The 22989-nt window shown below is 37.2% G+C and overlaps 1 protein-coding gene across 1 annotated transcript; it reads left to right on the top strand.

Annotated features, from left to right (window-relative positions):
• The first annotated feature begins 403 nt into the window (after positions 1–403).
• Positions 404–16890, top strand: LOC127414272 (gamma-aminobutyric acid receptor subunit alpha-2-like). Its single transcript, XM_051652192.1, has 10 exons — positions 404–646; positions 1024–1107; positions 1727–1842; positions 3928–3995; positions 7202–7422; positions 7516–7598; positions 9326–9469; positions 9575–9727; positions 12513–12715; positions 15140–16890. The coding sequence occupies exons 2-10, from the start codon at positions 1037–1039 to the stop codon at positions 15434–15436; spliced, it is 1356 nt and encodes a 451-aa protein (XP_051508152.1). The 5' UTR covers positions 404–646; positions 1024–1036; the 3' UTR covers positions 15437–16890.
• Positions 16891–22989: the final 6099 nt, after the last annotated feature.

Below are 22989 nucleotides of genomic sequence, written 5' to 3'. Positions count from 1 at the left end.
ACTTAATAATACTAATAGGCTACTGTTAATATACACTAACATGTGCATTGATATTGATATCGAAATGAGGAAAGAAATAAAAAGAGAAACAATTGTGTTTTTATTATCAATAAATGTACCTTTACTTAAGTATTTCACTCATATTTTGTCATAATGAATCCTATTAATAATAGGATAGAATAAAGGTTAATAATAATAGGACAAAAGTTAAGTTTATTTAGCCTTTACCACACGATGTCCATGCGCTCTCCAGGGGGCACAAATGTGAAGCTATCCACGCTCTAGGACCCGGTGTCCCTTCTTGCGTCTTTTGGCAACGTGATGCTCTCCTGATCCACGCCTATGTGGATTTCATCCAAGCCGGTCCAACCCTCAGATGAGCATCACAGGGTACAGACGGATTGTGTGTCTTGGCGATCAGGGAACACCTTTGGATCATGTCCCCGTAAATTATCACAGAGGAGGACATACCTCAAGTAACTGTACTCTCACAGCACCAGTCCATATGCATTTGCGCGCAACCTGGGAGTTTCCCTGAATAATACGGATGATACAACGCTGGAAGCGCAAGCTTCAGGGGCACAACTTTTCTTACTTATTTGTCTCAAAGAAGCTTCGCTTTGTGCGACACTTCCGAACGACTAAGGTAAATATAGCTATTTATCTTTTGTTGGAAACGATCGGTCGATTTCCTGAAGCAGTAAAAATGGGCGGACGCCCCAACCATCCAAGGCTATTCGAAGAGACCGTGCCAGTTTCATACTTTATTTTCATTCTGACAATTTGTCTAAGTTTAAAATAAAAGTGTATAAGGTTGTTATATCTGAATAATTTTCACACTAAAACTTTTGACACCTATAACGGCTCGTAGTCTGGCTTCCGCGCATCTGACACTTGTGCGCGCTGGAGATCTGCGTGCGCGCTTTAATGTGCTCTGGACTTACAAATGCAAAACGTATACTATCAAAAATACAAATCACTGGAAGTTTTGACTCATTCCGACTGAAATTACTTCTCTGGCAGGGAATACTCGACAATGAATCGGCGATGGGGCCATTCGCATGGATTCCTAATCTACCTTTCTCTGCTCGCCCTGTGGCGGGGACGGTAAGCATAAATGAACGAAATTATGACACTGTGATGATTTGCTAAAGTCTGTTTTATGGTAATAAAATTGCTAACTGAAAACAAAATCTAATTACACAAACATGCATGAAAAATTGCATGCTGACCTATAGGGGGAAAGGGAAATGGTCTCTAGATTGTCTATTTGGAGGCAGGTTTCCTGAGATAAAGTCTCAGGTGTTTTGGTTCTGCTATCTAAAAATGTACATTGAATGCACTGTAAATCGCTTTGGATAAATTCGTCTGTGATTTTGCCAGGTCTCTTCATAACCTCCTTGGACAAAGTGTGTAGAGCACTATGCGGATGAGTGCTAGAGAGCTTTCTCTCATATTCTCTGTATATGTATTAGTGGTCAACCAGTATGGGTATTGTATTTCAATGGCAGAACAGAACAAAACTGAATTTGTTTCTCATCCACTGATAAGGCTGTCTGGAAATGTTGGACCTTACACAAGGGACAGCTAGCACTTAGTCCAAATAAGACAGATATTGACAGATTAACAGGCCTGGCGGATATGGTCTATCATCATTAATATGCATGTATACTATGGTGTAAATACAACTAACAGACCTTTTTGCTACCAAATGTATCTTGTGTAGATCTGAAGCAGAAGTGTCAGGTTCAGATGCCTTTAAAAACAACATTACCCTCTTCACAAGGATTTTGGACAGACTGCTTGACGGCTATGACAACAGGCTGAGACCTGGTCTCGGAGGTAAGAGCAGTGAGTTGACTCCAGTTTTAGACTCGGCTGTGTGATAATTGGGGAATGAGTGCTGTGCTTTGAGTCATTTTATTACATGTGCGGCTTCACTGAACAACTTAATTTCCTAAAGAAGGTATTACACTTCTATACTCCTAATGATGTGTTAATGAGCAATATTACAGTCATAGTTATATTGTTTGTGTTCAGGATTTTCATACATACCGTTTTATGTTTGCATGTTTTTTCAATCTGACCTAATTTTGACCATTGTTAAACTAATTATAATGAGCTGTTAAAATGATCGTTAGAGTCATACCCAAGAGACCACTGAATGAAGGAGAGGACAACAAAACCAGTCTCAGCCCCATTTAACAATCAACAAATCCTGCCTGTGTTGTGTGTCAGAGTTAATATATATTATGTGCCCCCTGCCATTGTTTATATGCTTTGAGCCCTGTAACATGAAAGACACAACGGCTCATGCAACATCTACCATTAGTTAGATAGATTTTTAGGAATGTTTTCTTTTTAGTCCTTACATTTACAGGGACACAAGCACATATTTACACACCCTGCCACAGGAGTCGGTTGCTGTAACCCTGATTTATTTTATTTTTTTTAAAAGGAGAGATGAGTCAAAATTTTTTTTTTTGTCGGAATCAACATTATGCCACAAATGCTGTTGATTAAGGAAACTTGTCTCAGAACAGTTTGAAAATCACCTTATTTCCATCCTACCTCTGTATACAGCCTCTGAAGGCAGCATTTTCCAGTTTTCGGACACAGCCAGTCATACTCTCCCTGTTGAGTCCCATGCAAAGCATGCTAGAAACTAGAAATCCTCTGCCCAGTTTCAGTTAACCAAAAAAAAAAAAAAAAAAAATATTCATGTTGTCCCAATGTACATGTTTTTACTTGAATCAGCTCAGTTAATTTAAGTAGAGGCCTACACTCCCGCGAGAATCGAACACAATACAGTGCGTCGCGGGACAAGTTTTGATTGCTGAGTGTGGGTGCAGGGGGGAAGACACTGATCTGTGCACGGGAGAGGGGGAAAGAAGTGACTCGCGGGACTCCTGCAAAATATAAATATCTAAAAATAAAATACAAGTTTCTCAAATGTATTTTCTGTTTTTAATGTACAGAATGTTATTCGTGTTATTCATCTGTTGCACAGTCATTTTTTTTAATGATTTACAGGTGCAGGGTTGGTGGCTAATTCATGCAAATTCTTCCTCATGCTCCATGATGCGGCAAGTACCTAAGGGAAAATTGTCTGAGCATGATGGCGGATCCCCTAGTGCTATAGATGTTTATTTATTTATTTATTAAAGAAAGGTAGAAACACAACTTTGAAACCAATCACAAGTAAATCAGATATTTGTTAGCGAAACATGCTTCTCTCTCTCTCCGTTATTTTTTTACGGTGAATTGGAAAAAATAGCCTGTGACACCAGAGCGGGCAGGAGCAGGACAGAATGGGAACGGGACTGAAAAATTTGCATAGACCTCTTCCTGTGGGCTTTTGCAGGCTGGAGCGGGACAAAACATGACATATTTTTTTGCAGTAGTGAGCGGCAGTGGGACAGAATCTCGCGGGAGCGGGCGTGGCCGGGTCTGAAAAATCAATCCCGCGCAGACCTCTTAATTAAAGTTCCCTTGGTTACTTGTATTTTTAAGTAATATGAATATGGGAGAATTGAGTAAAACGGTCGATAGGGAAAGTTAATTTTTTTGAGTTTATAACAGCTTAAATTTTGGTCTCTTCTGCACGCAAATCTATTTTATGTCTTCAGAAGACTTGCAGTACAGTGCATAAGTAAAATGGACTACTAATATGGTGCTGTTTTGTTTTTGGAGCTTGGCAGCATAAATCAACACCCAATTTCGTTACACAGAAAAGAGCAACTTGGACATTCTGCCTAACATTTCATTTGGTATTTTACTGAAAAAATAAAAATAATATAGGGACATGATGACATGAGAGTAAGATGACAAAATGTTCATTTTTGGTAAACTATTCCTCTAATGTCAATTGAGTCACATTTCTGGTTGATTACATTGAAATTTGGAGTTTCATATGCTGTGTGACAGACCGGGTGACAGAAGTAAGGACCGATATCTATGTGACCAGTTTTGGGCCAGTTTCAGATACAGACATGGTAAGACCTTTCTCTTCTTGCAAAAGATCTAGTGCAAATTAAATCAATGATCACAAATATTTCATATTTTCCTGTTTATCATATTCAGATCCTCCACTCTTTCTCTGTTTATACCCTCACCATCTCCCTCTCTTAGTCTTTGATTTCCATCAGTTGTCTATTCATAGCATTTGGTTCCTGCTACTGGCTAAAAGCTTTACTTGGTACTCATCTGCACCCAACTTCACACTCTCTGCTCTCAAATATTTAGAATAAAGAAAAAATGTCCAAATGGAAGAAAAAGCATTTTTCATTCATTATTTATTCATTGTCTTTTGCTGCTCTGTGAGCATTTTCTAAACCCCACCGAACACTCACAGATTCTGGACTAGGAGTATCTGTACTCTTGACTTGGTATGAGCATATTATGTCAGGATGATAACCATACTAAGCTAGTTTATTCCTGTCATGTTGTTCTTTTTTCTTTTCTGGCTGTTCTTGGGAAATCATGGTTTACCTGAGTACGGTGCTTGAATCTCTGTATCTCAGTTCTCCACTGCTCTGATGGATACTTTCATGTGTTAGAAGAATTGCATTTTATGTTATAGTATTATTAAGTTGGTTTTTGTATTATTTTTAAAATAATGCACTTCTTTGTAATTCATCTGTGTGCCAGGATCCTGACACTTATGTCAATTTGTCAATAGTTCTTTGTGACTGGATCCTGACACCCATGTCTCATTGTTCGTGGTGTGTATGTGAGCACATAGTTTATGTCGGTTTCTCTGGCCATGTGAGCTCATGTTGGTTCTGTCTCGTTTCTTAACCCCACCCCCTCGTTTGCCTTGTTATTTGTTTATTTGCCCCACCTCTCTTCCCTCGTTACCCTCCTGCATCCCTTTTTAAGCTCCCTGTGTGGTCTTGTGTGGATAGTTCCTTTGGTCAGTCGGTCGGTATGTGAAAGCTGTGTACACTTCTACAGCTTTATTTTGGTCTGGTCGATTATTGTCTCCTAGGTGCTATAGGGATGCATAGCCTATAAGGGCTATATATAGACATTATGGCCTTTACTCAATACAAGTTTTCATTTTATGGCTGATATCCTTGATGGTCGATATATAAATCTTTACTATAATATTAAAAAGGAAAATAAATAAATAAATAAGTAAAAAGACAAGCAGAGAAACTCTAAAACATACTAAATTTATCAGACGTTTTTGTTTTTATTTAAACACTTTTTGTTTTTTTTTTAAATAAAAAAACACTGACAAAATGTTAAAGAAATATTTAAGATTTAATTTAAGATGCATTACTGTAGGTAAGCAAAATATGTGACACTGACCGTTGTCTTTGCTTCCATTGATGCACACAAGATGCTTTTTGGAAAAATTCTCAAATCATGCCGGAATAACATGGATATTCAGATTTTGCACAAACTTAAATAGTCTATGCCAGCTGGAGTGCATGCTGACACTAAAGCAAATGGGGGACATTTCAAATACAAATTCTGAAATTAGAATTTTCAATTTTTCACTTAATTAAAACAATTCAAAATAGACGCATTTTCACTATGGTTTTACAATTTCGGACCCCACTGTAGCCTATATTGTACACCCTTAGTATTATATCTAATGTTTGTGTCACATAAATCTTGTTTGGACAACTGTCTGACAGAGCACTGCCTAAATGTCTTTTTTATTGGCCTTATCAGTCTGTAGTATTCCAGCTCATCACCAAAACATTGCCTTAAAATAGACACACACTGAATACATACATGAATCTTACTGTGTCACTCCCTTCAGGCTTCATGGACATGATATGACAATATGGAAAGTGACTAGAATTGTATATTTGCTGGGGGGGGGGGGGCCTGCATAATGAAGAGAAAGGTCACAAGACATTGGCAAGAATATCAAACGACCAGAACAAGCTTTCCCCAAAGTTTGCATCAGATGTAGGATTTAAATTGTATTACTTTGCTGGAATTAACTTAGTATGGACCCGTAATAGGTTTGTTGTTCGAGAAGGATTGTGGCATTGTGAAAGCTGATAATGTAGAGAGGAAAAGAAGGAAATGATGCATTACAGATGGGTGCTGTGAGTGCTGGGAAGCCCTGGCGATTCAGTGACAGCATGTACTGTCACAGAGTATTATCTTTTGTGTTTGAGTGTGGGAGTGAATAAGTATGATCTCTTACGTGCATTATATTGAGTTTTCCTGTCTCTCTGCTGCCATGGAAACTGGATGCCCGCCTTCACCTCAGGGGTCGTGTGTGGCAGTATAGTGCCCAAGGGATTCGGAGATATGCAGTGATGTGAAATGGTTCTGACACTTTGCTACTTTCTAGTCCTATAGAGAGAAAGATTTCTCAAACTCACACGATTTCCCACAGACGAGGAACATATTGAATGAACTGAAAAATGACTAGCGCTTGCAGAGGGAGCTCTTTTTGTCTTTTATGTACTTTTATACTTTTGTTTTTTAGAAACTGGTGCACACAACATTAGGCTACTTTAGAAAATTGCACTATTGTACTCCTAAAGGTCGATCACGCATTTTAAAAAATTAGTCTATGTAAACGTGCTAGACAGACCTCTTTTATGCCACAGCTGGCTGTTTTTTTTTTTCCAGCATCGTAGTTTTTTTTTGTTTTTCTGACTGCTGTATTTTTAAGATACCATGTCAAGTAAATGTTTCAGTTTTTTATGTTGCGCTGACCGATTTGAAAGTCGTCATAGACTTATTCTGGATGTGGATGCCGTAGCAATTATTAATTTATTCTGTGAGTGACAGGGTCCAATAACAAGGGTGGTTACTGAGATAAAGCTAGTAGTATTTGAGCAACAGTTTTTGAGTTTTTGCCATTAATAACAATAAAAAAAGAAAGTGAACTCAAAATGACAGCAGCCATGAGGCAGCCCAACTCTATGCAAAATAAAACAGCTTTTATTATGTTACTGATATAACTGGAGTCTTCATCTCAAATGAACATGATGCTAAGCATATTTAAGTACTATTTATCTTTTTAGGAGTTAAAGTTTATTAATGAGGAAAAAAAATGAGCACACCTTTTAAAGAAGTTTAACTTTTGAAAATATCGTCTTGAGAACCTTGTGTTCAGTTCCATTCTGCTGCTGCGCTTCATCTAGCTGTTTTTGAGCATAAAAACCTGTCATGTTTGAAAAGCCCCTTAGCTTCAAAAGTCCCTGTTCCTCTCTGTCCTCAGGAATACACAGTGGATGTGTTTTTCCGCCAACGCTGGACAGATGAGCGGCTGAAGTTTCATGGGCCGATGAACATCCTGCGTCTTAACAACCTGATGGCCAGTAAAATCTGGACGCCAGACACTTTTTTTCACAACGGCAAGAAATCTGTGGCTCACAACATGACCATGCCTAACAAACTGCTGCGCATCATGGAGAACGGCACTCTGTTATACACTATGAGGTGCACACACAATGCACATCTTTCACAATTGCACAACAACACAGAGTTGTGACTGTTGTGTTGTAATGTATGTGTGTGCATTTGTCACAACAGGCTGACAGTGCAAGCTGAATGTCCAATGCATCTTGAGGACTTTCCAATGGATTTCCATTCCTGTCCACTTAAATTTGGCAGCTGTAAGTAAAAATGCAAAAAAAAAATATATTGTTTCCATAGTGCACTAAGCTAGTGTTGTACACACACAAAACTTCAAAATTAACTTTTTGCCACACCTGCCAATGGCGAGAGAATTTAGAATATTTACCAGCCATAAACATTCCTTAGCACCCAGGAAACTGTATTTTACATTGTTTTAATTACAAAAATATATTTTCACTCCTAGCATATTAGTGGAAAACAGTGGTCATTGTGTCACTCACAGCATAATATACAAGATGTGCCAGTCTCTCGGTTAAACAACACCTGTCACAAAAATGTGAACAAGACACTGTTATTTTGTTTGTATTGGTGGCTTAATGCGAGTATTCCTCATAGGTGCTACCACATGGACTTCTGGAGAAAAAAAAACATTTGTCATCCTAGATGAATGTCTGATGGTAAACATTCACTAAGGTAACAATTAGGGCTGTCAATTTAACGTGTTAATTTAATGCGATTATTTATATAAAAAATAATGCGTTAAAAAAACGCAAGTTATCATGCCCCCGACACGTACGTAAATTCCGTAATAAAAGTACGGATTTTCCTACCATATGAGCAGTTGAAGCTGGAAGTACATCTGTTTTTGCGAGCCGTTTCAACAAACCTCACAAGCAGCACAGCCACAAGCACAGAATGAGAATCACTGACTGAGGAAATACAACAGAATCTTGAGATGTGATTTTCAAAGTTTCTACTACTTTTAACTTGACACAGCGTCCTTAAAATGCAGCATTTGTGACGCTGAATACCAGTGAGATGCTTCAAACGTGTCCGTCGATGCATGCACATGTACATAAAGTGGCAATTTAAATTGCGCAAGCATTGACAAACTCAGTGCAAAACAGATTGCTGTCAACTAGGCCTGTTCAGTGATATGAGAATAAATCAAACAAAAATTTGAGGTCTTAAACCACTTTTTATATGGTCTAATCAATGCTTTATTTATCTGCCACAATAATGCAATTTATTTCAAACTGAATTTTAATCCATATATTTATTATAGGTCTTAAAAAATTCTTTTTTGGATGGTTTGATTTTGAATTTCCTTATAAAGCTTCTTGCCACTGGCGAATATTTACCATGGCTTTGTCTCATACACCCTTGCAAAATTTTTCAGGCAAAATCACGAGAGGTCCATCAAGTGAAATTCCTGATCGCACAGAATCCCATTGAGATGACTGTATTTTGCCTGCAGAATTTCACAACGCAATGGTGAATGTGACATTAAAAGAATAGTTCACCCAAAAATTAAAATTCTCTCATTATTTACTCACTCTCATGTCATTTCAAACCCATATGACTTTCTTTCTTCTGCAGAACACAAAAAGGATACATTTTAAAGAATGTTTAGATCTTAGATTTCAATACAATGGCAGCTGGTAGTGACTCACTTTAAAGCTTTAAAAAAAAGCAGCATCCAGAAGTGTCATAAAAGTAGTCCACATGACTCATGCTTCATATTCCAAGTCTTCCGAAGGCATATGATAACTTTGTGTGATGAACAGAATGAAATTTAGGTTCATTATTTACTGTATCAACTTCCATATACAGCATCAAATCAATATGATGACCACTTTGATAGCATCAAACCCCATTGGTCCTAGTGCATCTTGTGATGTCATGTCGCAAAAATGTAACTGACGAGCACAAATATCTATTTGAGCTTCAGTTTTTAATTTTAACACATTTCTTCTGTGTGTAGATGCTTACACTCTGTCGGAGGTGACATATGTTTGGACACGTAATGCCACCTTATCAGTGGAAGTAGCTCCAGACGGATCTAGACTGAACCAATATGACCTAATGGGACAGACAGTTGGCAAGGAAACCATCAAATCCAGCACTGGTAAGTTGACAACATGTTGTTCATAAAAGATGTTCTCAAACAATCAAGAAAATGGATCCATCTGGTCTCCTTCTCATCTCTCTCTGCTTCTCTCCCACTGTGTAGGTGAATATACAGTGATGACTGCCCATTTCCATCTGAAGAGGAAGATTGGATACTTTGTGATTCAGACATACCTGCCCTGCATCATGACGGTCATACTGTCCCAGGTCTCTTTTTGGCTCAACCGAGAATCCGTCCCTGCACGCACAGTTTTTGGTGAGTTAGCATGTGTTTAGATCTCTCCTGTGGAAAACAAAATGTTAAATAATGTTGTTGTGTATCAGAAACATAATGTGGAAAGTTTTCTAATTCAGTGAAATGCTCAAATGCCACATATTTATTTGTTGGCTGTGTACTTATTTTCGTGTAAATGAATTTAGCATGCTGGTTTTGTTGTTCTGATTAAATTATTGACGCAGTCATGGGTAGAGATCATGTTTGGTGTGTAATTTTGTATGTTCTCTCCAGCAGTTTCAATTTCCTTCCAAACTCTAGAGATGTATTTTAAAATAGCTGCAAGCACAAACAGCAGATTATTGGTCTGTGTATGTTTATGTTAGTAGATGAATGTGTATTTGTCTATGCAGCTATGTACAGTATACATGTATGTATGTGTGTATTAATTACTATACTATTATGCTACTTAAACCTTGGCCTTCGCTTATTCAGTGAAAGGAAGCCAATAGCATTCAAAGGACGCATTTAAATTAAACACACATACTTCTTGACTGTTGTCGTATAACATGTCAATTGTTTAAAAGATTTTAGGTTTGCATTTTTAAATGAATATATAAGGCAACAAATGTATTTTTGGTGATGTGACTGGTCACCATTTTGCATTATTTCCATTTTAAATGTTCCTGCAATAAGGTCTTGAAAACGGCATGTTAACTATAAAAGAATTGCTCTATAAAATGCTGTTTAAACTACAGTAGTTTTAGATGGAGTTTAGCATGTCACACCGCAGGACATGTCAACTTCCCAGAAGTATTTCATGTCAGCTATCTAAATACATTTAGTTCACTGCATTTAGTTATGCTTAAGCTGGGCTTTCATAGCTTTTTAAAATTTTTTATTTTATGTATTTTTTAAAAAAAAAACATACCATATTTGCATTTTAAGAATAATAAAAACATCAACATTAGAGCTAGTTGAAAATGAGGACAATAGGGCCGCTCAGAGCATGTGAGTGACTGACTGCTGAAATTAACTTAATATTATTAGCCGAGGGAATTTAGGATCACACGTGTACATCTGTGCTGTCAACAAGATGGCTTTACAAATCTGAACTTATTTAATGTTAATTTATGTTCCGTTTTTATTTTCCCCTGCCTACCATCAGTGTCCTTTTGTTAATGGGTCTCAACAAATGAAGGAAACAGCATAATTGCTTGTAATTATTTGCAGTTAGGCACACTGTGCTAATGCGGTAACTGTATATACACAACAGTCTCTGAGCTCGTTTTTTGTTAGTGATGTTTCATTCGTGAACAAAACAGTCTTTTTGAACAAATCTTTTAAGTGCACGAATCGTTCTTGGTTACCTCCATACACTGACTAATATTTCTCATTCACTGGCGCTTTTTCCTTTAGAAGCCAATGAGCTCTAGTTGGACTTTTCTTGCCTGTAAAGACTGATTATAGCGTGAGCCAATAGCATTCGAGTGTGGGCTGTGAAGGAGAATATCATTTGTTTCACTCGCTGAACGAATACACCCTTCACAGAACCAGTCGAGTCACTCATTTGAGTCTAAACGAGATGAGAGGTATCATTCATGAACGAACTGAATATATTGGTAAATTCGTTTGCGAATGAAATGAATGACTCGGTCATCTCATTCGTGTGCAAAGATCTGCTGATTGACTGAATTAGATGAGGCATGTCGTTCATTCAGTTCAGCATGTGAGCTCAATTGCGCTCATCAAAGAGAGAAAGGGGTGAAAGACAAGTTTATAGGCATACACAAAACAGAATCCCCAATTTACGATTGTATAAAAATGACTGAAGACCATACAGTTAAAATTACATGTTGTTCTTTGGTGCAGTGTGTAAGATATTATTTGGCTTTTCATGAACTTTTTTCTGGTTCTTGGTAAAAGTTAAGCCCATGATTTGTCAAAATATAGGAAAATAAGACCTGTCATTTGTGGTGAAAACGGTCTTAGTGCGTTGTGCCTAGCACACTCATGAAAATAGAGCCCATGGTGTTTAAACTCTATTTTTAAAGTGCCTTCATTTGTAGACATGCAAATTCCATTTGCGTTGTTTTGTCCTGCTTTAAAGACTGACTACAGCGCAAGCCAATAGCATTCGAGAGCAGGCTGTGAAGGAGCATATCATTGGTTGGACACACTGAACGAATACACCCTTCACTGAACTAGTTTGTCATCTCATTTATGAACGAACTGAAAGTCCTGGTACACTCGTTCGCGAACAAATTGAATGAATCAAGTCATCTTGTTTGTGAATGAGAATCTGCTGTTCAGCTGAACGAGAGGAGGAACTGCATGTCATTCACTTCGTCAATCTCATTCAACAAGAAAAGGGGCTGGATGAATTATGAATAAAAGTTAGTGATGATCACATAGTGAAATACGGACGTTATTGAAATTTTTTAGGCTAGTATTTTTTTGTATAGCTTTATAAAAAGTAATGCTCAGCAGTTCACAATATGATAGATATGCTTTGTTGTCATTTGAAGGAAAATGTTTATGATGCTTAAACACTCTGAAAGTGCTGAAGTCTCGACGCTAAATTGTAGACACGCAAATTATAACTAAGGATAATTAAACTTGTTCCGGTTGTGAATGACTGTGCCATTTTACTAATTCAAAATGTTAAAGACGGCCATTTGGTGCCATCTACTGGTGCAAAGGTGTAATTTGCAGATATGGTCAATGAATGAATCTGTGCGAATCTTTTTGGTGAACAGATTCAAAAGACTCGAGTCACTGAGATGAATCAAAATCACAACCACTATTTTTTGTTATACTGCTCTAGGTGTGACTACAGTCCTAACGATGACCACTCTGAGCATCAGCGCTCGCAACTCTTTACCAAAGGTGGCCTATGCCACAGCCATGGACTGGTTCATTGCTGTGTGCTATGCATTTGTTTTCTCTGCTCTCATCGAGTTCGCCACAGTAAACTACTTCACCAAGCGTGGCTGGGCCTGGGATGGCAAGAGCATTGTCAATGATAAGGTAACCATGACAACACAGACTAGACTTTGATTGTGGAGTGTGGCATATCTGGTGGCTTTGATCATTGTCATTGAAAGAGATGTGTTATTTAGATGAGTAAACTTAAGGGCTGTTCACACCAGACACATTTTTGATTAAAAAGAGCTAGATGCTTTTTAAAATTAAGAACTTTTTACTTGACCCGGTGTCTGAAACATGCTACGCTCATGGCTCAAGAAAAAAACAAAAAACATTGAGATACAATGAAACAACCAAACATGTCCAAACTAGTGTGGCCTCATTAGCATTCGTAGATATTTGTACATAACGTGCACTAGGTAAATTTTTGTACATTTGGATAGACGTTGAAATGTACAATATCAATGTATTCACACCATCTAAAACATATACAGCTTTAGTTATAATTGTTTCTACACTTTTTATGTGCGCCTCTTTTAAAAGTATTTGGTATATGAGGGAAGATACATTAGGGAGTTTTATTTTATTCTATTGATGGTAGGCTGCAATAATAAGTTCATACTAACTTTAGGCGTTAGATCAGCTAGTTCAGTTACTGTAAAAACACTTGCACTGTAGAGCCCTGATTATTATAAATAATTCACGAAATTTACCGTATCCTAACTGTTTAAATTAAATAATATTGTCATTATTATCTTTACTAAAATACAAATATTTGGGGAACCCCCCTCAATCTATTTTTGACTTCTTATGGGGGGTCCCTAATGCCTAATGCCAGGCATAGGAACAGTTTTTCCCTCAGGCCATCCCCATCATGAACAGTTAAAATCAGTGCTCGAATTGAGGGAGGTTCGAGCACTGAATTTAACTGTTCATGAGGTGGATGGCTTGTGGGAAAAAACTGTTCCAGTGCCTGGATGTTCTGGTGCTCAGTGCTCTGTATGAATGGGGTCGAGATTGATTTTACCAGCCCATTTTGTTACTCTGGATGTGTACAGTTCTAGCAGGGTGGGTAGGGGACTGCCAATAATCCTCTCAGCAGTCCGAACTATCCTTTAAAGTCTTCTGATGTCTGACTTGGTAGCTGAACCAAACCAGACAGTTATAGAAGTGCAAAGAACAGACTCAATGACTGCTGAGTAGAACTATATCAGCAGCGCCTGTGGCAGGTTGAACTTCCTCATAAGGCTAAATATTTCCAATTTGTGCAAGTATAAATCTCTGATCGGGGTGTTGCATCTATTATCTGGCAACCCAGAGCATATTAAAAGCTTGTGGATGCGCGATAGGTTCCAAAGTCAGATAAATGAAAGATTGTTAATGTTAATGAAAAAACGACCCACGGGCAGTAGTTTGCCCTGGTCTGCAATTGAGGGTTGAAGGTTCTTTTGAGGGTGCTTAGCACCAGACATGGTGCGGAGCATGTGAGATTGAAGGGAAAGAAAGCACACTTTGAAATAAAGAAAGTTTATGTGGCTGAGTTCACCCCGTGGACCTACAATACATAAGATAAAATGGATGAATGGAAGTTTTTCACAGTTTACTGTCTGTTTGTGTGTGTTTGCATCAAGTCATTATGTTGCATCAGACATTCTGTTATCCTTTATTCATATCGGATATCTATTATGCATGTAACATATCTATACACTATTTACCACATTATGTCAATATGTAACAGATTCATATCTATAATGCATATCATATAATGCATTGTTTGTTAATGTATGCAGCCACACATAACTGTATAAGCCAAACCTCCTTGGTCCTAAATGCATCCGCGGCCTTTGTGCTCAAGTCTGGTGCATTTCTGTGCTGTCTATATTAGGAATGTTCAGTAAAAACTTTGAATCTTTTTTGTGCATATTATTATTATTTTTTTTAATAATTATGAATCATTCCAAAATAATAGTATCGAATCAGATCAAATCGAATCATGACCAAATTTCAGATTTCACGATGCATTGTAATCGTTAGTTAAAGAATCGTAATTGAATCGAATCGTTGTCAGAGCATATCATTACACCCCTAATGCGAATATCCACAAATACTTATGAGATCACGTTGCTCTAACTCATGTACATAGACAAACAATTGAAAAACAGTGCCGAACATTGGAATGCATCCTGTGTGAACGCCCCCTTGGGATGCTGCTGGCAGGAAACCTCTACAGTTAATTCAACAGTTCAAACAGTTCATTTCCCCTAAGACCTCCAAGCTATTTTATGTGAGCCAACTTATAGACTTATCATATAACAAAACAAAATAATACACAGATGGGTTCATAACTAGCAGTGACTGTTAAATATTAGTAAAGAAAACCTTTTACATTATGTGTGTCCGTGCAGCCTTATGTCTACATTTTTGTCCTTTTTGTATCTAAAAGACTTAAAATCAACCTTTAGCTTGATTTCATTGATTGAACAGTGTCATGTATCAATGCATTAACTAACTTTTTTCTGACTTCAGAAGAAGCAGACATCTGTTCTTAAAAAGAATAACACTTATGCAGTTGCTGTGGCAAACTACGCACCCCACATTGCCAAGGACTCAGCTCTGCCCACTGTCTCTAAGAGTGTCACACCAGAGGCTAGTAAACCTCAACCAGTGGCTAAAGAGGCAAAGAAGACCTTCAACAGTGTCAGCAAGATTGACCGTATGTCACGCATCATCTTCCCAGTACTTTTTGGCAGCTTTAACTTGGTTTATTGGGCCACATATCTCAACAGAGAACCTGTTATTAAAAATATGGTCCCCTCCCAATGACCCATTAGCTATTGCAGTTACAATATCCAACATTATATACAATCATTATATACAACAGCAGTAGGCCTATTTATGTGACAAACACATGGTGTATCTCAAGTACCAAACTTTTGTACAAATTCCTGACTCTTTACAGCCTCCTTAAATCTTTTCACTGCCAGGAAAATTTAAAGAGAAATTATGCGGGTCTTTTATCATTAACTGTACAAAATAACTTATATTCACAACTTTATTTTTGTATGTAGTTGTGTGACTTCTGAGTATAACTGATCATTTGTCGCATACTGACCTCATATGTCTGGTTTATACTTATAAATTTAGTACATCAACCGCCATCTAAACAAGGCAAGTCTGAGTGTGTATACGTCAATATTTCGGCTAAATTACAAAGTAAGCTCACAGTTATGGTGTATTGGAGACTTCTCTTTGCCTTTATCTAGTGTTTAAAATAAAATGTGTATACATTGAGTGTTCAACATGTACGCTTTGTTGTTTTGTCATAACTGCACTTCAGTATCTGTGAGAAAGATCACTGCATCTTTACATTGACTGATGTAGCATTTTAAAGTCAATTAAATATGGCACTTTATTTCTTGCTTTAAATTTGTTTGTATATTAGCTTTTAATGGACACGAATATCATTATAATCACCTGTGCATTTAAAATTCTGAGATTTTGTTAACTGTGAGCAAAGCCTCATTAATTATAAAATTGCACATCCACACATGGTTTAAAGCTAAATGATTCAATGATTTTGTTCAAAGTACCAAAATGCATTGTCCTGAAGGAGATATTGTTATGGTTTTGAGTGGATGCTTTGATCAGTGAAGACGAATTTACATTGCATTTAGGCCACTTCTGTATCTTTGGTCTGTATTCAGTGGGAATTGCTGCTACAAATTTCCAGGTATTTTGGACACATTTTTGTTTTGCTTGTCTTTTGGTTGAAATGAACATGGATGTACTGAAATTCTGGCATAAGCACTATTTATACGTGTGAGAGCAGTATGTTGGTCTTACATGTGATGTAAATGAAGCTTTTAAGGCCCATGCCAGATTACTCATTGGCCGCAGATACTTACATTAGCTTTGTTGCAACAGTGACATAATGTTGTTTATTAGGTATAATTCAGTATATTATGTAAATTACCGCTTGATGATTAATGCAGAAATTGGCTGTAGTGGGCTTCGCAATATGACATATGCCTAATGATGCCAGACAAAATTATATTAATGGGAACCAAAATTTGCATTAATTTACTATATGCTCAGTATATCATGTGACAAACCATTGCAGAATTTTCATTACTAACATAAACAATCCTGACAAGTGTAAACGCTTGAATGAACTACAATACTGTGGGCTCACTAGCAGCTTTTCAATTTGCCATACTGTTCTCAGTTTTCTGCCTGGGCAAAAAGACAGCTCCCCTGTTGACTGAAATAAAGTGTTGTCAAAGTCAACATGGCTCAGTTAATCTCCTTTCTTTTGGGCGATTGTGTAAACGCCCACCTCTTTTTTCACATTGGACTCTGTAAAAGTCGTTGTTTCTCTGCTTTTCTTTCTCACTGACACACACACACACACACACACACACACACACACACACACACACATGTGTTGGTGTGGCTATGCTTATGAGGACTCTCCATAGACATAATGAGTTTTATACTGTATGAACTATAGATTTTATCCCCTAACCCTAACCTTACCCCTAAACCTAACCCTCACAAAAACAAATTCTGCATTTTTACATTTAGAGCATAATACCCTTGTAATTACCATTTTGTAACCTGAAAGAATTTCCTCATAAACCACCCAAACCCGCCCACACACAAAAAACAAACAAATTTGTTTTTCTATAATGGCATTGACTTTCCAATGACTTCTATTGTTTTTATGATATCATCAAAGGGATAATTATCGCAGTCAAGTTATCACAAAATAAACCACAACAGGGTAGGCAGGACCCCAACTCCTGAAGTGTTTTATTTTGCGATAATGACCGGCTGACTTCACATGATCCCACTTGTTACATGGCTACCTACCAAATAGATAAAAAAATAAAATAAAATAAAAATAGGCATGAAATATTGTTTTGCGTTGAAATTATGTTATTATGTGAGAAGGAAGACTGCGAAGTCTCCGGAAACACTGAAATCCAGGTGAGGTTTGCTTTGGAGTTCTGATGAACCTTTTGGTGTGAAAATGACCATCCCGGCTGCTGGTTATCTGACTGCTTGTTATTCTTAAAGTAATGCAGATGCGTGTCCATGACTGTAGGTGAAGTCAGTTATAACACATGAAAGACTGTTGCCACCTAATGGCAAAAATATGCAAGGTCACAGGGATTACTCAAAATCCCTCTCCTTTAGTATGACTGGGTAAATATATCGATTTTCCGATGCATCACAATCTTCATTTGAACGATCTTGATACGATTCTTAAATCCCAAGATCGATAATTTACTCTGTGCGCCACCCTCCACTACAATGAGAGGAAATCACTCTCATCTGCAACCGAATTTCATACAATGTGACTAAAAATGTCTGTGATTAGCCACTGGCTGGCAAATGTTCAGATTTCGCTCACCAGTGATTGTGTTGTATAGTGAGGAAGAAGTTCAGCATACTTTCAATGCGTGTTGAGAGTAACCGTGTGCGTGTGCGTGTGCAAAGACGAGATCCATGCAGTCCATTTGTCATTGAATAATGTCTCTTTTAATACCCTTTCTAATGCTATATAAAAAAAACAAAAAAAAAAAAAACATTTAATTCCAATCATGCATAGCACTGATAAGGTAAAGAAGCCTTTATAAGCTCATTTACATATGCTCATCACAGAACAGCCAGTTTTCTTAAACATACAGTAGGCCTACTATTTTTTTTGCACGTGTTCAACAAATCAGTGTAAATACTTATAAATAGTACAAATTATACATGTAAACAATAAACGTCACAAAATATAATATATTCAATATAATATTATATTGATTGATGGATTTGTTTATGTTAAAAAAGCTCAAATATAACCAAAATGATAAAAAAACAAATAAATTATAATTATTAAAATAATATTTTCGTAATGTAACTAGTTTGAAGGTCCCTTGTATAATTAACAGCATTGTCTGGGAGAGAATTTCTTTCATATGTAAGCAAAGTGGACATTATAACTGAAATATACCAATATGAACTGATATCGTAACAAATTGAATCAAAACCGGAATCAATTCGAATCGAGAGCTTGTGAATCGGAATCGAATCGGGAAATCTGTATCAATACCCGGCCCTAACCTTTAGTCCTCTGCACTGCTCGCATTACTATAGTGCGGAATGCAGAAGTAAACTATTGCAGTGTAAACTTATAAAGCGATGAATAAGAGACCACAACAAATATCATTTTTGTGTTCCCATTTGCTCCAAGAGCAGTGCTTGAAGTGGGCAGGTACTCACCGGTACGCAGTACCTGCACTTCTACCATTTAGTCTACAGACTACCAGCATATTTTCTTGAGTACCACCACTTCTTTAATTAAAGTAAGTCAGTGAGTGATTCAATGTGGCCCGCCTTTTATCTGACCCTTGGACTGATTTTGACAAAATCGCATCACAGTCTGAAAAATCAGAGCGCTCTCTGCACAGAACTCAGCGGTGAGTTTAACAACACTCAGTGGCACATGCAGTGGTCTAGTCTCAGACAGGAGCATGCGTGTTTAAGCTTGTCTGGGCATAGTTCAGTTACACTCCTCTTCAAAACATGAACCAGTAACTTTTAGCTGAACACATTTTATCACGTTGTTCTCCATTCTTCTCCATGGTGCCAGTAAAAAGTGATAATGTGAAGCGTCACTCAACCTGCATACATGCATATATGCTGATTTGTTTCAGCGTTCTCAATCCCGAACATCATCAAATCAGTTTGTTCTCCGTTTATGAATAATTATCTACACAAGTATCTGGCTCATGAACAAATTCACAATATGTGCAGGATATGGAAAGGCTGATTTCCCCCCTCACTGAATGGGAGAATAATAGAAAAAAGACACTGTCAAAGATAGACTTTAGCATATCTAAATTTTCTTCCACAGTTTCAATAAACAAGAACCCTACATTGTGATTTTACTCTCAAAGTAAAGTTAATCAAAGCCTACTTGTTAGTTGAGGGCAGGGACTAAAAACGGTTCAAGGAATGAAAACGAAAACGAAAAGTGAACGAAATTTTTAGCAGAAGGTAACTGAAAACCGGAACAAAGTGATTTTCAATTGTTCCGGAGTGAAAACTTTATTTCTAAATGCAGGTAACCAGTCATAACCGGTTAATTTTGTTCCGATAATTTTTTCATGAAACTAAAGGCCAAAGAGTTTATCACAGTAAATTTTTGGAACTACACCACTTCATGTTGCATGAAAAAATAAAAAGTGCTTTGATCCTGAAGGAAACTGCTGCATCACACATTTCTTTGCCTAATTCCACATTGTGGATGTCACATTTTGTGAATGAAAATTTTAACAACAATGTATAATTACTACATATACATGCACAGCTAATCCAGGTACAAGGAAAACATTATTAGAGGTAAAAAGTATTTCTCAGTTGTTTCCAAGTCTTCACTGAATTATTGTTAGATATGATGCATTAATACAGACATGATGCTGTTGGGTTTTGACTCAGAAGCAGATCTGTAATTAAAATAATACTTAACTGTTAATTAACTACTTGTTATGATTTCTATGCTGATAAATCCACCACACAGAAAAAAAAAAAAAGGAAAAAAATTCAATTGCATATTTTCACTTATTTTAGGTGAGGCAAGGGGCTTATTTTGGGCTTGTTTTTCCAGACCATACTGCTCGTTTCTCTTACCGAGATCTGGAGACACTGCAATTGGTATTTCACCCACCCCATAGCACAGAGTACTGCCATTTGAAAAATTACATTATTAACCGTTCTTTTATTTTGTTCTAACCAGTTACCATTTGGAAAGGAGGCTGCAGAACTTCTGAACCAGAATGAAAAAGTCTGTTTTTGCTCCGAGCGAACCGAAATGAAAAACATAAATTTTTAGTCCCTGGTTGAGGGTGTGAGGCCATGTTTAATCCTCAGACAGACCTTTAGAAGAGTTAATGGCCTGACCCTAAAATTTTTATTTAAATATCCCTCTCTATTATATTGCTTATAAACGCATATTAACAGTGTTCTGTCATGTTAACAATGTAAGTGTAACATAAGATGAATATGGAAAAAAGTTTGGTCACCGGTGAATATTCATCTGGATAATCTGGACCCTGCAAGAAAGTATTTGAAGAGACTGAGCCCTGCCATATAGTCTTAAACCCCAGCTTTATTTATTTATTTTTAAATAAACATAGGTTGTGAACAAAATCATTCTCAGAGTATTGTTTATGTACCAAAAAAAACTGCATTTTTTTATTTCCACTGTATTATAAACCTCATCCCAGCTGTAGTAACTAGTTTTACAGTAAATGTACACTAAATAATTAAAAAATGTAAAATATAAAAAAGGTTTGCTAGATTATGCTGTTAAGGAGGAAACAGTCATCACAGTCTGTGAAAGGGTCCATACGTCCCAGTGCTGTGTATCAGTACTCTTGGAATACCTCGTCGAATCAGACTTGAGGACCAGAACTAACTATTATATAAGATATTATTTAATGATATTTTATATCCTTTATCCCTAAACTTAAACCTGGTAGAAACCCTTCTGCATTTTTACATCTTGAATAAGACATTATTTGATATGTTTATATGCTGTTTTCCTCCTGGGGACCATTGCCTGGTCTCCACAATGTAGTTGATTTCTGGGTTTTACTATTCTTGTGGCAAAATTTGGTCCCCACAATGTTGGCAAAACATGACCCACACTCCCATTCAAACACACAACAAAACACTCAGACGTAAGAGCAAGCGACTAAATGCAGTCTAAATTCTTAGACTCGGCTGGGGGTGAGGAATGGCACTGACTCTTGTTTGTGAGCTGACGTGGCTTGAGCTGATTTACATTGAAAAGTTCACTGTGTGCTGGTTACAGCTTCTTTTATTTGCCACTCTTAAAAGCCAGCATCTCTGGTCAAATTCATCTCCCACTTCCAACTCAATCCATATTTTCTTCCTCCATTTCATTCTCTTTTTTTTTTATCCATCTCTGCATTCTGTCTGAGAGCTTTTGTATAGCTGACTCTCCTTTGGCTAATCAGCAGAATTTGAGATTATCTGAATTGGGGAAAAGGAAGTCACTTTGCATTTATCTGTGATCTCCCTTTAATAACATAACAGCAGCACTCTCAGTTCATCTCTTTTGATTTTGGAAGACTTGTCTGCTTGTATGAGACACAGCTATCAATGCCCGCAGAATTTGCCGTCTTATTTCAGAGACAAAGACTGTACTCTTTTAACCTCCACTCTCTCCTCTGCACCTTTTGGAAAAGCATATCTTTGGGTACAAACAAGCATCTGTCAGAACAGATGTGTCCACTTGTGCACACATTCACATACACACCCACGCACACAGAGTATTGTGACCACACACACACACACACACACACACACACACACACACACACACACACACACACACACACACACACACACACACACACACACACACATGTTGGTGCGGCTATCCTTATGAGGACTCTCCATAGACATAATGATTTTTATACTGTATGAACTATAGATTCTATCCCCTAAACCTAACCCTACCCCTAAACCTAACCCTCACAAAAAACATTCTGCATTTTTACATTTTCAAAAAAACATCATTTATTATGTTTTTTAATCAATTTGAATTATAGGGACACTACAAATGTCCTCATAAACCACATTTATTACATAATACCCTTGTAATTGCCAGTTTGTAACCTAAAAAAATGTCCTTGTAAACCACCCAAACCCGTCCACACACACACACACACAGACCTGACCAGAGGCGAGACTCAAAAACTAGGCTGGATTTCATTTATTGGCCCTTCTTAAGGTGGAACTGACTCTGACCCTCTGTCAAGAGGCATTAACAAAGTGTTCTGCCTTTAGCAACATCTGTGAGGATTTTGTGCAGGTTTATCAGATGTGAAAGTTCACAAAGTCAGAGAATTCAAACAAGTGTGTTTTGTGTTGTGTCTGAGAACAGGCTGAAGCTATTTGAAGCCTTGAAACCCATGGCAAGTTTACAATAGATCCCTGAACTGACAGCCCATGGACAATAAACAATAAAAAGATAATTAAATCTCCACAAAGGAAAATAAATCAATTAATAATTTGCATAAACAAATAAGGGGGACCAATATGGCATTCCCTGATGTTTTGAAACTTGTCAAGTATATATGAATATCTCTCACATATGTGCAGAATTACAGCGACAAATTATAATTGTTTGTTTTATGTTAATGTATTTCATTATTTTTTTCTAATTAAATTCCTCCACACAAACAGAAATAACACAAATATTGTCTTGTGTAATAAACAGCGAGAGAGAACAAACAACTTGGTACAAATTAATGCTCAACAACAGCAAGTCAATAAGAAAGTATTACAGC

Source organism: Myxocyprinus asiaticus, chromosome 23, assembly GCF_019703515.2.
Source record: "Myxocyprinus asiaticus isolate MX2 ecotype Aquarium Trade chromosome 23, UBuf_Myxa_2, whole genome shotgun sequence".
Lineage (NCBI taxonomy): Eukaryota > Metazoa > Chordata > Actinopteri > Cypriniformes > Catostomidae > Myxocyprinus > Myxocyprinus asiaticus.
The sequence above is the reverse complement of the archived record's forward strand: the minus strand, read 5'-3'. Positions and strand labels throughout refer to the sequence as shown.